Source organism: Leopardus geoffroyi, chromosome D4, assembly GCF_018350155.1.
Source record: "Leopardus geoffroyi isolate Oge1 chromosome D4, O.geoffroyi_Oge1_pat1.0, whole genome shotgun sequence".
In the NCBI taxonomy this organism is placed as follows: domain Eukaryota; kingdom Metazoa; phylum Chordata; class Mammalia; order Carnivora; family Felidae; genus Leopardus; species Leopardus geoffroyi.
In genome coordinates this window covers 85,981,089-85,996,045 of record NC_059342.1, presented here as the reverse complement: position 1 = coordinate 85,996,045, position 14,957 = coordinate 85,981,089, and the positions used below count along the sequence as shown (strand labels likewise).

General features: G+C 53.7%; 1 protein-coding gene across 12 annotated transcripts in view; it reads right to left on the bottom strand.

Moving 5' to 3' along the window:
- RALGPS1 (Ral GEF with PH domain and SH3 binding motif 1) overlaps positions 1-14,957 on the bottom strand; it is a 276,400-nt gene that overhangs the window by 39,618 nt on the left and 221,825 nt on the right. For all 12 annotated transcript variants that reach the window (XM_045469762.1, XM_045469768.1, XM_045469772.1 and 9 more), the window contains 3 exons: positions 14,572-14,709; positions 11,942-12,035; positions 6,923-6,990 (listed from right to left, as the gene is read on the bottom strand). In XM_045469762.1, coding sequence (XP_045325718.1) covers positions 6,923-6,990; positions 11,942-12,035; positions 14,572-14,709 — 300 coding nt within the window. The remainder of the gene's footprint in view (positions 1-6,922; positions 6,991-11,941; positions 12,036-14,571; positions 14,710-14,957) is intronic.

The window sequence follows — 14,957 nt, the reverse complement described above, 5'->3', positions numbered from 1 at the left end:
CGAGGAACGGAGATGTGAACTTCCAGAGCGAAGAGGCGGGCACTGGCTTCTCAGCTCTTGAGCCCCTCGCCCATTCTGAAAATCTATGAAAGCTAACAGAGGAGGCTGTGGAAGGGAGAGTCAGCAGCCCTGCCCACGGGGTGCTCTCTTCTTCTGCTCACTACTCTACAGTGCAGGCCGACGTCCCCACAGACCGCTTGGGGAACTTGAAATATGTCCTCAGCAGTTGGGAGACCCAGGGGACTCCTAGTGCCTTGCTCAGTCATAGGAGCCAACACGGCCCCAGCCACACCAGGGTCAGCTGCATCTGCAAGTCTGTCAGGACAAGGATGGCTGTGGCCTCCCACCAACCAAGGGCTCACAGGGACCCAAGCAGCAAGGAGCTGGCAGTGGACACAGACTCTGAGGGGCCATGGAAGGGGCTGCAGCGGCCCCAGAATGGATTTGCATCTGTCTAGGTCAAGGGACCTGTGGGACCCCATGGAAGTGCTCACTGAGGAAGCATCAACGAACTGACTGTCATCTGGAGGCCCCAAGACAGCAGTGCCCGCCGCTAAGACCATGTCCTTTGTGGCAGGCCCTGAGGTTAGCAAGCCAACAGAGATAGAGAAAGGCCTGGTGGGGAGAAGGGCCAAGCACCCCCAACCCTGACCATGAGAGGTCAGGCATCATGCCCCCAGCCAGGGGGAGCAAAGAAGATTTAATGGCAAATCAGATTTGCAGTTGTGACTCTCACACAGAACCAGCCTTCTAAGAACCAAGCAGGGAGAGTGTGTGACTCAAAAATGTCTCTAAGAAAGGCACAGATGTGCCAAGGTTGTCACCCAGGGCCGTGATGACTGCACAGACACCGGGAGACATAGGGAGAGACCTGTGCCTGAGGGGGGTGGGCCGGCTGGAGAAGGGGGCACAGCCGCACACTTTTGATTGCTGTACCGCACAGACACCAGCAGCAATGGGGACAGAGCCCAGAGCAATCCGGGACCTGCAAGCGCATCCTGGTTGTCCCATGCATGGGACATGGGACATGTCCATGTCCCATGCAGGAAGGGCATGGGCATGTCCCATGCATGGGCAATCACCAGTCCGGACCCCTGGGCTTAGCGGCTGGCTCTGCTCCTTCCTGCCCCAGCACCTTCCCCTACAGAATACAGATATCAACCCTCACCTCACAGGGTAGGCGTGAGGGTCCTGAATGAGCACAGGAAGTGCTTACAACAGTGTCTGGCAGCAAGTACAAGCTCAGTGCGCGCTAGCTGCCGCCACCACCACCATCATCGTCGTCGTCATCGTCATCATCATCGTCATCGTCATCATCCAGCCTCTGTTCCCCCACCGTGAACTAGCTGGCGTGGTGGTTTTAACACACGTCCACAAATTCTTGACATGGTCCCTGTTGAGTGGTAGGGTCTCTGGCCCCTCTCCTTGGACCAGGGTGGACCTTGACCGACAGAGTGTAGTAGAAGCGAGGCTACGTGACTTCCGAGGCGGGTCACGCAGACGCCATGATGCAGCTTCCACCCGGCTCTTGGGACGTTTGCCTTGGGGGAACGCTGCCGTGTAGGAGTCTGACCACTCTGAGCCTGCCATACGGTAAGGAAGCCCAGGCCACGTGGGAGGCCGCGTGTACACACGCATTCTGCCCCAGCCGTGGCCCGTCAACAGCCAGCATCACGCACATCCAGATGATTCCAGCGCCTAGCCGTTGAATCCCTCTCAACCTTCGACTTTCTGGCAGAGGCCCCGGATATTGTCAAGCAGAGACAAGCCCTCCTGGCTGTGTCCCGTCCTATTTCCTGATCCACAGAACCTGTGCATGTAACAAAATGATCATTTTGTGACACTAGGTTCCAGGGTGGCTGGTTATACAGCAGCAGTACCCAGCACAGCTGGTGACTGGTGAGTTGGACTTGAGGTGAGGGCCCTCCGGCTCCCCGTCCCCTGCTCTGCGTCATGCTGTCCCTCCATCGGGACAGCATCAGGGCCCGACCTATGAGGGCCCAGAGCCAGAAATCCTGAGTGGTGAGCATGTGCCAGGCGCTGCGCTAAGGGCTCTTCTGGCACAGCCTCAGCCCCACGAAGTAAGCCTGCGTGAAGTATTTATTCCTACTGCTGTTTCGCCAACAAGAAAACTGAGGCTCAGAGGGATTAAGCCAATCGCCCGAGGTCCCACAGCTAAGAAGTGCTGGAGCTGGGCTTTGAACTCAGGTCTGCCCGACTCCGAAGCAGGGCTTCTACCCAAGAGGCAATAAAACAAGGAAGACACGAAGGTATGTCGAGAGCAGTTCTGAAGGTGCACGTAGAAAAGGCCGAGGCCGGCGCTCAGGTTTTCCATGGCCCTGCTTTGCTGCCAAGGACTCTTAGAAAACCTGTCAGTTGGTTCAGCCACGTGGGGGCGGGGCTAACAGAATCTGGAAATGTCTTCATCGGTTCCAAGGCACACACAAACATTACTTGCCCCCTCTGGGGGTCAACGTTCTTTATGATTTTTGCTCTCCAGGAAAATATTAGTTCATTTATATAAACGAAACATTACATATAGGGGGATGGGGATTGAAAACGTGGCATTCCTGGCCCTTTTTCCTCCCAGCCCAGAAACTGAGACGGTTTCTCCATTTCCGTTCTCACAGTCTATTTGCTGGTGTGGAGCTGCCGGCACAGTCACTGCCAGGGGTGGAGATGGGGCAGCCGTCTGTGGGGCGCAGGGGTTCTCACAGACACAGAGGACACAGCATCAGCTCCGGGCCACGCTGGCACTAACCACGGCCTCCGAGAGACCCACGACCGGCTGTTCCCAATGCTAGAGTTAGCGGGTCTCATTGCCTGAGGGGGGTGGGCTGGCTAGAGAAGTGGGCACAGCCGCACAGAAGGGTCAGGGAGCCCACCGGCCATCTCAGTCGTGCTCACGCTGGCCTCCTGGGGCTCCTTCCTGCACCACGCCCTGTGCCCTCACGGCTTCTGCTGCTTGTCTCCTCTGCTAAAGCCTAAGCTCCATGCGGGCAGGTCTCTGCCTCGTTCCACTGGGTACCTGGCTCACAGCAGGCCCTTGGCACGTACGTCTGGAGTGCAAAAGCCAATGAACGCATCTTGCGGCCTCTCCTTGGCAGGTGTGGGGGCGGGTGCCTGACTGCTGGAAAGGGAGCCCAGAGCTGTAGCTTGAACCCCCATCCTGAGGAGCTGAGGGAGGCTGCGTTCCTCCCATTCCTGGGACTGCAAAAGGCACATTCCTGTCCTTGGGCCTGGTCAGGCTCCTGCCACGCAGCCCAGTCTGACTGCCAGAGTGGGGACGGCGTCCTGGGAGCTGCCCCTCTGGTCCCGCCCTCCACAGGACCCCTCGGCTGTCCCAGGCCACAGCAGCCTCTCTGTCCTGGGAGAGGCTACGAGGCTGCGGGTGGGAAGCCAGGACCACTGAGTGCATCGGAAGCCTTCCAGACGCTCCCGGGCTCTCTGGTGATCAATGAAAACCTTAACATCCTGCTTCTAGGGTGGGAGCCAGGGCTTTGGAAAACTGGTGGAAAACACGCCTGTGAGCCGCTCTCGCACCACCGTGTGAAAACTGCCGCATCAGCACTTCCCTGGAAGGGAGTGCGGAGTCAGCAGTCGGCGGCTGGAGCTGCTTCCCAGAGCCCTGTGCCCGCAGGGGCCTGGCCAGCAGCTCAGAGATCCTGCCTGAAGGAGACCCGAGGGCAGGCGAGCAGCTCAGAGATCCTGCCTGAAGGAGACCCCAGGGCAGGCGAGGCGCCCGGGGGCCAGGCTCCGGGGACGCTGGCCGTGGTCCCTACCTCAGGGGGCCTTCAGTGCGGTGGGGAAGGCAGACAGGGGACAAATGTGCACAGGTAACGGTGTCCTTCCCACAGAGGGAAGAGCTGTGGAGAAGCACAGACCGTCCCTGCAAGAGTGTGCAACACTGGGTTGGCAAACTTTCTGTACAAAGCCAGATGGTGAATATTTTAGGCTTTGGAGGCCATAGGGTCTCTGTCCCAACTACTCAGCTCGGCCACTGTCAGGGAAGCAGACACAGACAATGTCAACGGATGGGTGTGGTGTGCTCCCATACAAAAACAGGGGCGGGCTGGCCTCGGCCGCCACGGCCTGCCAGCCCCGGTGTTAACTGTTAACAGCCCTGACCCCCCAGCTTGGGAGGGCGGGAGGGTGGAGTCCGCTGGGAGAAAAGTATCCCTGAGGCAGCAGTGTTTCACTAAAACCTGGAGGCTGATTCGGTGACGGAGGCACAATCATAATACCCACGACCATCACACCATCCTAATAACACTACCCTTGATGCGAGTGCTCGGTGTGTCAGGCACTGTGTTTCACACACGGGTTCTCGACACATTCCCACAACAACCCTGTGAGAGAGACACGACAACGCCCACTTTACAGATGGAGAAAGCGAGGCTTGGCGGGTGTGCCGGCTATTCTGTGTGCCCCTCAGATGCCGAGTCCTCCTCAGCTCAGCAATCGCTGGAGTGGGTGACACTTTTGCTGTCCCGGGTCCCTCAGCCTAGGGTGCTGGGGTCTCCCCGTTCTTTTGGCAATTCCCATTTCACCTTCGCTAGTCTCTTCATGTGAGCCGGGCCAGGGGGCGGGGGGGGCGGGGCAATCTGTTCCCTGCGGGGATTCGGACTGGTGGTGGGTTGATTTGCTGGATTCTGGCCTCTACGGCTAATAAACAACAGAGCCAGAGGGAGGTGATGGTGGCTATAACAGGAGAGTCTGGCGAACCTCGATGAAGCTGGGCCAGGGGCTGGGTCTTGGCTCCTGGGCACTTGTTTCTAAAGTTCATTTATTTATTTTGAAAGAGAGAGAGGGAGAGGGAGAGAGAGAGAGAAAGGGAAGGAAAGAAAGAGAAAGGGGGAGGGGCAGAGAGAGAGAGAAAGAGAGAGAATCCCAAGAAGGCTCTGTCCTGTCTGCACAGAGCCCGACGCAGGGCTTGAACTCACAAACAGTGGGATCATGACCTGAGCTGAAACCAAGAGTTGGATGCTTAACCCACTGAGCTACCCAGGTGCCCCCGGTGCCCCCGGCCCTCCCCACCGGCACTGGTTTTCATCATAGGCAGGGGTCAAAAGTCAATGCAGCTCCTCCTTTCCTGCCTGGGGCTCAGTGAGAGGCCCAGCTCCTGAGGCCCACAATTAGCATTGTTAGTTCTCTGAGCCTGGCTCCTGGTCTACAGCCTCCGGCCTAGCAGGGGGAGCCACTGATGCTCAGTGCAGAACTGGGCGGGGGGCTGGGGCAGGGGCGGTGGGGGAGCTGGGCTCTTCTTTTGGGAGGAGGTGTGAGGCAGGTGCCCTGATAACAAGCAGCCTGCAGGCCGAGTGGCTGATGCTTGGGAGGCGAGGCTGGCAGCTAAGGCTGCCCGCGCTGCAGGTGGGTGTGTGCAGGGCGCTGGGGAGGGGGAGGCTCTCTGAAGACCAGGCGTGAGGCTACAGCCACGAGACCCGCTTGTGCTCTAGGCCAGTGCTCACCAAAGGCCCACCCGGAGCCTCGGCCTGCTGCTTCCTCCCTTCCATTTATTCATCTGTGAACCCTGTGAGGGCTGAGCATCTGTGGAGCACAAGCCTTATGAGGGGAGCTGGAGACTCAACAGGAACTAAGTGAGGCCCAGTGACCAAAGAGAACAATTACAAACTAGGGTGTCATAAAGAAACAAAGAGCTGAAATAAAGTCTCTCTGAGTTTAGAACGACAAGCAAGAGTGGACCATGGAAATATGAGGGAAAAGGCATTCCAGGCATGTGCAAGGAGCCTGGCTGGGGAACTTCCCAGAGGCCTTGCTTCTCTCAAGCAGAGATGAGACTTGAGTTTGACCTGTGGCTGGAGAGAGTCCCTGGAGAGAGGCAGAGCTGATCCCTCAAGCCAAGGCTAAGGCCCCCTCTCTGCCATCTCTCTTCCTGGGCCACGCCTTACCCCCTAGCGGCTTTTGCGGCCCATCTCCCCTGCTAAAGCCTAAGCTCCGTGTGGGCAGGTCGTCACCTCGTTCCACTGGGTGCCTGGCTCACAGCAGACCCTCCCACCTCTCTCTGCTCAATGGCTCGTGCACATAGGGAGAGAAAAGGAGGCATGGGCCAGGCGCCGCACGGGAGGAAGTAATGGAATCACACAGCAGGAAGGAGCATTAGGAGATGAAGCCTCGGGCACCGTCCAGAGGGTGGAAAGATAAAGTGTGGCTGTGGGGACTTCTTGACACCTGGGGAAGGCCAGAGACTTGGCTGATCCTGTTAGGGCACGTTAACCAGAAAAGGCGGCAGAGGCCTCGTCCTCAAACTAATCTGAACAAGACTCGGGGGCAGAACGCTTTTCAATTCAAGCCCACTCTCTGCTCCGACTTTGGCATCACCTCCTGAAGACACAGTCTCAAATGGTTAGTGTTTCCTACTGTTCCTTCTATGGCCCTAAACAATTGTTTCGAGTCCTGTTGTTATTTCCCACATCCCTCTGATGGGAACCCTGTCCCCATCCCCCTGATCACTAGGGACACTGTGTATGTCCCAGTATGTGATAAAACTGATGCTACAGGAAGGTGAGCCCTCTGTGTCTGGTGGCACCAAATACCCAACACCTTGTGTATCCCTCCAGGGCAGTCAACCTGCACTGGGGGCAGCAGGCCCGATGATAAGTGTCCAGGTGACTCAAAGAAGATCCTAGAGTTTTCCCTACCCTGTGCATGTTCTCAGCCTGGGATCCTGATCTGGCCTCTCTTGGGGCTGTTGGGTCCCAGGCTCTTCCAGGGAGCCCCAGCCCCCAGGCGTCCCACGGGGGCCCCATGGATTAGGAGCACGGAAGGCTGATGTGCGAGGGCTACGGGACTGCGGAGTCTGCCAACCTGCACCTGTGCTCTTGACCCACAGTCAGGGCCAGCCTGACTGGCAGCCATGCCTGGGCTACCAGCGGTGTGTCCCCACTCGAGGTGGCTACGATACCTGCAAGATCTTCCTTGGAAGAGACCAGTCTCGGAGAGCTGCTTCCTGGTTCGATTCTGAGTGACAGTCTGGAAGGGAAGATTTTTACAAGATCAGAGAGGCTCTGGGGTGTCAGAGGGGGACTGATCACATGTGTGTTCAGAGTCGGGAGGCGGGACTGTTGCCAAGGGCTACAGTCTCGGAGCCCAGGAGTACTTTGGGGTCTGCTCCAGATCTCAGCCACTTCCCTATGTGGTTCCCCAGGGCATTTCCATGACCCAGAAACAACGGTTAAGGAAGATACAGTCAAAAGAGTCATCGTGGCTCAGTATCTATTGGGGACAAATGTGTTCGTTCTCAAGACAAGCCCCTGGACTCGGTACGTTTATTGTCCCCAGCTACTAGATGAGGAAACTGAGGAACAACAAGGCTTGGCAGCTTTCCCGAATCTGTGGGCTAGCAAGGGGCAGGCAGGCAACCAAAGCCAGGACTGTCTGACCTGAAATCAGAGTTTCTAATCATCACACCCCTCTTGGACACCCCCAGGCAGGCACAAGGCAATGGATGCATCGTGAGGACTGGCACCTCAACGTTGTTATTTTTAAAGCACTTCCGGGTGAAGATGGCAGAGTGAAGCCAGAGGCCAGACGCCACGCCCCCACCAACAAAACCAACAAACAGTTATACAGGCTTGGGGGTAGAAGAACTTACCAGATGCAGCTCAGCAAGAAAAGGGGCATGGACTGAAGCCATGAACTTCAGAAACTTGCAGCCAAGGAAAGAAAAAGGACTGTAGAGTTTGACCAAGAGGCGTAACGCAGCACGGCTCCTATCCTGCCCCCCGAGGCTTCTCGGTAGGTGTTGGCGAGAAGCGGATGAAATGGGTGGACGGCGTGTGGATACGCTGACAGAAATGAAGGCTCCATTGAGGGGGTGATTTGATACCTGAGGGCATCCAGGACTGCCCACCTGGGTGGCTCAGTCGGTTAGGCGTCCGACTTCAGCTCAGGTCATGATCACGCGGCTCACAAACTCGAGTCCTGCGTCAGGCTCTGTGCTGACAGCTCAGAGCCTGGACGCTGCTTCCGATGCTGTGTCTCCGTCTCTCTCTGCCCCTCCCCCACTCATGTTCTGTCTCTCTCAAAAATAGATAAAACACTTGAAACCTGAGGGCATGGGATACAGTCCCCTACAAGGTGGAGGAAACCTTAATGCAGGCCTTTTAATAGAGCCCGGTATCTAAAACACACTGCGTGCTCCCTGTGCCTCCTTGGAGCCTGAGCCCTGTGTTCCCCCAGGCTACCGAAGAAGAGAAGGACTTTAAGAACCTTGACCTAACAGCACAGCAGGAGGAAAAGCCAACCCATCTCACACACGTGGGAGCAGGGTCAGATGTCACCTCCCTCCATCAGAGCCATGGAATACCCAGATGGAGCTTCTCAAAATGCGAGCAAGCAAAAAGAATTGGTGTGGCAAGCTAGCAAATGTCCTCTCACACAAAAAAGGAGAGAGAATAGAGTAGAGCACTGCCCAGATTGCTCGGCCCAGGAGGCAGCCCCGAGGAACACAAGGAAATCCCCCCAAGTGCTTTGAGCAGAACAGCTTATTCAGAACATGGGTTGAATAAAGCAAGACCTGAAAAATGAGATGGCACAAAGGAGTTAGACGAAAAGGGAGCCTGGGGTCCTAGGGGACCAATCAAGGACCAAATGAATAGATCATCTGGGTGTCTGTCAATGAAAAGACAGAGATTATTATAGCCACTAGAAAGAAGCTGGGGGACATGCAAAGCAGAGAGCACCCAACGTATGGATGCCCGGAGTCCTTGAAAGAGGAAAGCCAAGAAATGGCACAGAAGAAGTCAAAGATAACCCAAAGAATCACTCTGAAATGAAAAAAGAGCACGCCAGGTTCCAGGGAAATTTGGTACAGAACCCTCGGAGCCATTCCTGTTGTTGTGCTTTTGAACTTCAAGGAATCCTTTACCCACCAGGCAGATAAAACAAGTCACTTGCAAGAGGAAAAGGATCAGACTGGCTCAGACTTCTCTACAGAAGAAGGGTCCGGGAGTCCTGGGGGAGAGACGCAAAGGCGTGCGGCCCAGCAAGGGGAGGCCTGGTCACCTGTGGATGCTTTCACGGGGGAAATCAGAGCATGTGGGACTTGCAAAAACCTGCTTGTGATGCAATGCAGCTAAATAAGGGAGTCATTAAAACAAAGACTCCAGGAATGGGAAAACTGTGGAAGAACACAGGTGGTAAGAATTGAATCTGTTTAGAAACACTAACCAGTAGGAATTACGGTTCCTGAACATGATGTGTATGTTATAAACTTGGACTGTGTAGTAATAATAACACAACTAACAAAAAATTGGATGATGGTGAAGGGGAGGTGAAGCGGGGAGAGGACTGATGTTCTCATCTTTCCTAACCAGTCAACTGACCTTGTGCACGGCAGAGACCCAGTGAAAACAGAACTCACTGACTCAAGCGTCTTCATGTTTTTCCTGACCTCTCTTGTTAATTTTAGAAGACCCTTTTAGGAAATTATATCTCTTGTGCTGAAGAAATATTTATTTGAAGAGCAAGCAATTCCTTACATTTTATTTCAGTTTCTGGTTAAGTTAAAATACTTTCAATTAAAAATAGCAAGTGTAGCATGGTCCAATTTTAATAAATTCTATCATTCCATCCATCTGTCCATCCTTCTCTATGTCTGTCTGCACTTCCTGTGCATAAAAAAATGTCCAAAATTTTGTTCACTTAATGCTAAAGGTCATGTTTTCTAGGTAGTAGGAATTTGGGTAAATGTTCTTAAATAAAATGAAACAGATGAAGAGTCAAGAAAAACAAAGCACTGTTTGGGCCCCTTGGCACAGTGTCTCCAAAGCAGATGGGGACAAGGTGTTAGAAATGCTTTGTCGGGGCACCTGGGTGGCTCAGTCGGTTGAGCATCTGACTCTTGATTCTGGCTCAGGTCATAATCTCACAGTTTGTGAGTTTGAGCCCTGCATCGGGCTCTGTGTAGACAGCGCGGAGTCTGCCTGGGATTCTCTCTCGGCCTCTCCCCGTGTTCTCACACTCTCTCTCAAAATAAGTAAATAAAATACAACAAAATAAAGAAATGCTTTGTCATCAGGTAATAATGAAGCCACTGCGTCCTTTCGGATGGGGAGCAAGTTTGGGGCATGAGTTGGGCCATGGAGTGGGGGTTCCTCACGTAGAATCACAAGCCCTGCATGTCCTGTGTCACCCAGAGCCAGGGCCTCCCTGGGGAGGGACCCTCTCAGCGGTCTGGGCCCTGGGGGTGAGAGTGCAGGCTTCTTCCCTTGGCTTGCCCACTTGGACCACAACAAAGGGCCTTTGTAACATCCAGGCTGACTGTTGTTTAGCAGTAAGTGCTGGGGGTGTTCAATGTCCTTCAGAATGGAAGGAGTAATTACTCACAACCTACAGCTTGTCCAAGGATTATCTCATGGTCAGAAGTATTTATAGACCATTTTTCTCCTTAAAGGATATTAGTGTTAATGAAAAACTGCTGTCTCTTTAATTGTACTACTGGCACATGAATGGAAAATATTATCCCAGAACCTAAATGGGAATAATTTCACACTCCAGGGTACTCTTTTTAGGAACAGCAAATGCTTTGTAAGTAAAATGAGCTTAACTGGTGGCAAACATAATTTTAATGGTCATCTCTCGCCTTCATCTGTTGTTGTTAATGATTATGTGATAGATCAAAATTTCGTATTATACTCTGCTTTAGTAAAATATTATACCATAACAACTAAAGACATTATTATGTCTATGCTCCCAAAGACGGCTAATTATTAGAACCACCTAGGGAGCTTTGAGAAAATACAAATTTCCAGGCTCTACCACAAACATATGGTTGGTTATAAAGCTTCCCAGGTGACTCTGATTCACAGCCAGGGCTGAGAACGACTACTGTAGACGTGGCCAGATGTGGAGTTGTTTGAACAGCCGTCCCCAAGGCTCTAGTGAGCAAATCAGGAGTAACCTGGGAGTGTCCCTAGTGACCACGATTCTCTATAGTTTTCAGTGATTTTGGTGAACACCAACTAACCAAACTGGCCAAATTTTCAGACATGAAACTGGAAGAGATTAAAAGAAAAAACAAAAAACAACAATGCATTGAATAACAGGATCCGAAGGAACACGGCATGCTGGAAGCAGCCAATAAGATGAGATTTGAAAGAATCCACTGGAAAGTTGACAATTCAGGGGAAATGATCAGTTACAAGATGGCTGAGCCTTGTCTTGATAGATCAGGTCGTACGAAAAGCACCGAGGCTCATAGTTGGCCTCAAGCTAAAAATGAGCCAAGAGGATGTCCAATCAATGTGGCAGACAGAGTTGATACGAAAAATCCTCCTTCTCCCTCTAAATACACAGACATGCTGGATAAGTTCCCAGGTGGCACAAATGAAGACAGAACTGAAAGCCAGAGTGGGGTGAGTGGAAGATGAGAGCAAAGGACCCACAGGGGTCTTCAGGGACCTGAGTCTACTCCAAAGGGCTGCACGGGATGGAGACGGGGCCTCGGCCAGTCCCGGATGGTGAGAGTCCTGCAGAAAGCCGGGGCCACAGGGAGCTGCCTCATCCATGAGACAGGCTCTTGGAGGACTCTGTTTGCCAGCCGGCAAACAGAGTATGTATGGCTGGATGTATGGCTAGGATGCTGTCCTTCCAGCCAGCACTGTGAAGGGGGGAGTCACTCGCGAGAATCCGGAGCACAGAGCCTGCGCCATGGGGTCTAAGTTCCCATCACCCATGCGATGTGGGTAAGCCAGGCTGAGAAGTTCACAGAACACCTTCCTCAGAACATGGAGCCTGGGTGGCTGGGGCAGAGCTAAGTGGGAGGAGATGCTCAGACCGTACCACTTCGGCCTCTGTGGGGCCAGAGGTCACACGACGTGCCTGTGCCTGAACGTGCCGGCGTGGTGCTGCTGGAGTGAAGTAGTGACATCACCAGCCAATCGCTGGTCCCCAAGGGCCAGGCCAGGGGGCGGGCACTTACTTGTAGTTGTCGTCCTCCACAAACTTCTGGAGCTCTTCGATGTAGCGTACAGACTTCAGGTACTTCTGCACGTGGGGCAGGGTTGTGAGGTGATCTGCAAAACACGGATGAAACCCAGAGGCTTCAGTCTCTCCCCACTTCCAGGCCCCATATGAGAAGTGGGCCACATACCCTGAAATCACCACAGGTCCTTGGCTGGGGAGAGAAAGGCCTCCAGAACAGACCAGAGCCAGGTGTTTGTGCCCTAAAACAGGTTTCCGTGGGGTAACTGGGCAGGCCTCCCACCCCCTGCATGACAAGAATGCAAGATGAATGAACAAGGCCCATCCAGCCCGGTGTGGAGGTCCAACCCAGGTCCTAGCACAGCTTGAGAGTCTGGCCCACGGGCAGGAGCTGCTCCATCCAGGGAAGGAAGGGAGGGGTCTAGACGCCTGGGCACCTGCTGTGCCGGGCTAGGTACCAGGTGATTTCCAGAAGTCATCTGCTTTAACTGTCACGCCTGCCTCACTGGGGGGAAATAACGTGCCTGTTGCACAGAGAAAGAAACTATGGCAACTGGCAAAGATCACATCACTGAGAAGTGGCAGAGCCAGGTTTCGACTCCATCCCTGGAAGCCTTAGCCACGTCGCACAGCCTTGTTGCCAGAGTGACTGATGTCAGACGCTCCCCACAGAACTCCACGGTCACTATTCCAAGGGGGCCGAAAACTCTGTGGTCCTCTCCGCCATTCCTCACGGGGAGGGACGGAACAAGTTAAGGGAAGAAGGGGAGGCACTAAAGGGGGCCGTGAAGAGGAGAAGAAAGGGGGTGGGGAAGGGCCCTGGCTCTCAGGGACGTGCGTCCAGGTGCTGTGAGGAGCCCCTGATGGCTTCGCCCCTCAACTGTGAGGTTTGGAACAGATCCTCTTGTATCTCTAGAGCCTGTGTTCTTTTTAAAAAAAAAAATTTTTTTTTTTTTTTTTAAATTTTTTTTTAACGTTTATTCATTTTTTGATAGAGAGAGAGAGACAGAGTGTGAGTGGGGGAGGGGCAGAGAGAAAGGGAGGCACAGAATCCGAAGCAGGCTCCAGGCTCTGAGCCGCCAGCACAGAGCCCGACGGCGGGGCTCGAACTCACAGACCATGACATCACGACCTGAGCCGAAGTCGGACACCCAGCCGACTGAACCACTCAGGCGCCCCTGTAGAGCCTGTGTTCTTGTCTGAAAGTGGGGATGATGACACCTGCTTCCCAAAGCTGGTGATAGAGAAGATGCAGGTATGAAGGTGACAGTGGTATGAGGATTTATTGAACTCTACTCAAATGTTGGAATGCGATAAGGGCTCTGCATGCACTACGTCCCCACCGCTACTGATGGGAAAACCTCAGACTTAGGAGAAAGTGACTTTTCAGGAGGCAGAGCTGAGATTTGAGCTTGAGTCTGACCCCAAAGCTGCGTGCGTCACTGCCCTGCAGGCTGGCAGGACAGTGAGGGCTGATGTACTTCTGAATGGAAAAGGGCCTGGGCGGGGGAGGACTGCACGGGGAGCCCGGGACCCCTGCCGCTCCGCTCGGCAGGACCGCTGATCTGGAAGTGCCTGTGGAGGGGGCCTTTGGCTTCAACAAGCCCACCCTGCAGAGCCCCACCCTGGCTTCCCCATGGCCTTCCCCAGTGGAGGCTGTCAGTTTTCTCATGCCCTGTGAACTGTAGGTGGGGTTGGTTTCCTTCCTGTCCCCCTTTGCTGCTTCCAGACTTTTTACTCCTCCACCCTCTTGTGCAAACCCTGCCCCACGGAGGCCCATTCCTGCAGCTCTACCACCCATTCCCCTCTTCCTTGCTGACCTCTCCCGGCTGGCACCCTGGTCGTCCCCGCCCTTTCCTGGAGGACTTGGGCACCTGGCTCACAACGTAGTTGCGCACGGCGGAGTCCGCCATCATCTTGGGGGAAGTCGACACCTGCGTGGATGCCCCACCCAGCGTTCTGACTTCTCAGTTCCTCAACCTCATCTTCGACAACCATCAATCACACTTTGGATCTGGTCATGCGGAGCAGAGCCTGGCTAGTTTTCACCAAGTCATTTCCCTTTTCCTTCCAGGCCCACAGCTAGATGACATTTCCTAGCCTCCCCAGCAGAAATGATGAGCATTATGTACAAATCTGGCCCATAAAATCTACTCTTGGATGATTCTCTCTCTTCCTGCATCTGCCAGGTGGATGTTGAGTCCACTGGAGGTCTCTAAGGCCAGGGGACATAGTGGAGCCACAACGTGGAGAAATCTGGGTCCCTGAATCCTCCTGGAGGAGACCTGCCCAGGGGCTGCCCACAAAGCTCTTCGTGGATGAATGACCTGGGAGCCAGAAAGACCCGGGCGCTGCCAACCCCCAGACGCATGATCTTAGACAAGCGACTGAACAATCTTCAGCCTCAGTCTCCTTGTCTGTAACACAGAGATGGGAACATCTAGTTTTCATCATCTTTGAAGGTCAAGCCTGTGGGTAAAGGGTCCTGCACATGGTGCGTGCTCAAGATATTAAAATGAAGAGCTTTGTGGGGACCACCTGGTTCCCAGAGCTTTCTCACTGATGAGGTGCCGAATCCAAATTTCAGTGATGTAAGATTTCACAATTCCAGCAACCAGGGGTACTAACCGTAGCTGCAGGAAACTTGTAAATCAGCGATTATTCGGAGAATGTTGTTCATCTGATTGGATCTTTGTTCGTTTTCCATGATGCTGCCTGAGGCAGGATATGCAGAATCAATGTAGATTAAATCCAGAAGATAGATCCCTAAAATTAAAGAAGATATATAGTAATGGTGGGCACTCGCCATGAATCAGAACAAAACAGCACAAAACAGCACCACTGTGCTAGAAGGTATAAGGGGTGGCTTATGGAAAATCGAGATATAATTCTGACTTCAATTCCAATCCCGACTGCTAACCTCTCACATAGATGGCTCAAATGTAATCAAATATCTGGGTGACAACCAAAATGAATACTGGCAAGATTTCAGCATTTCTAGTTCATACAGCCTC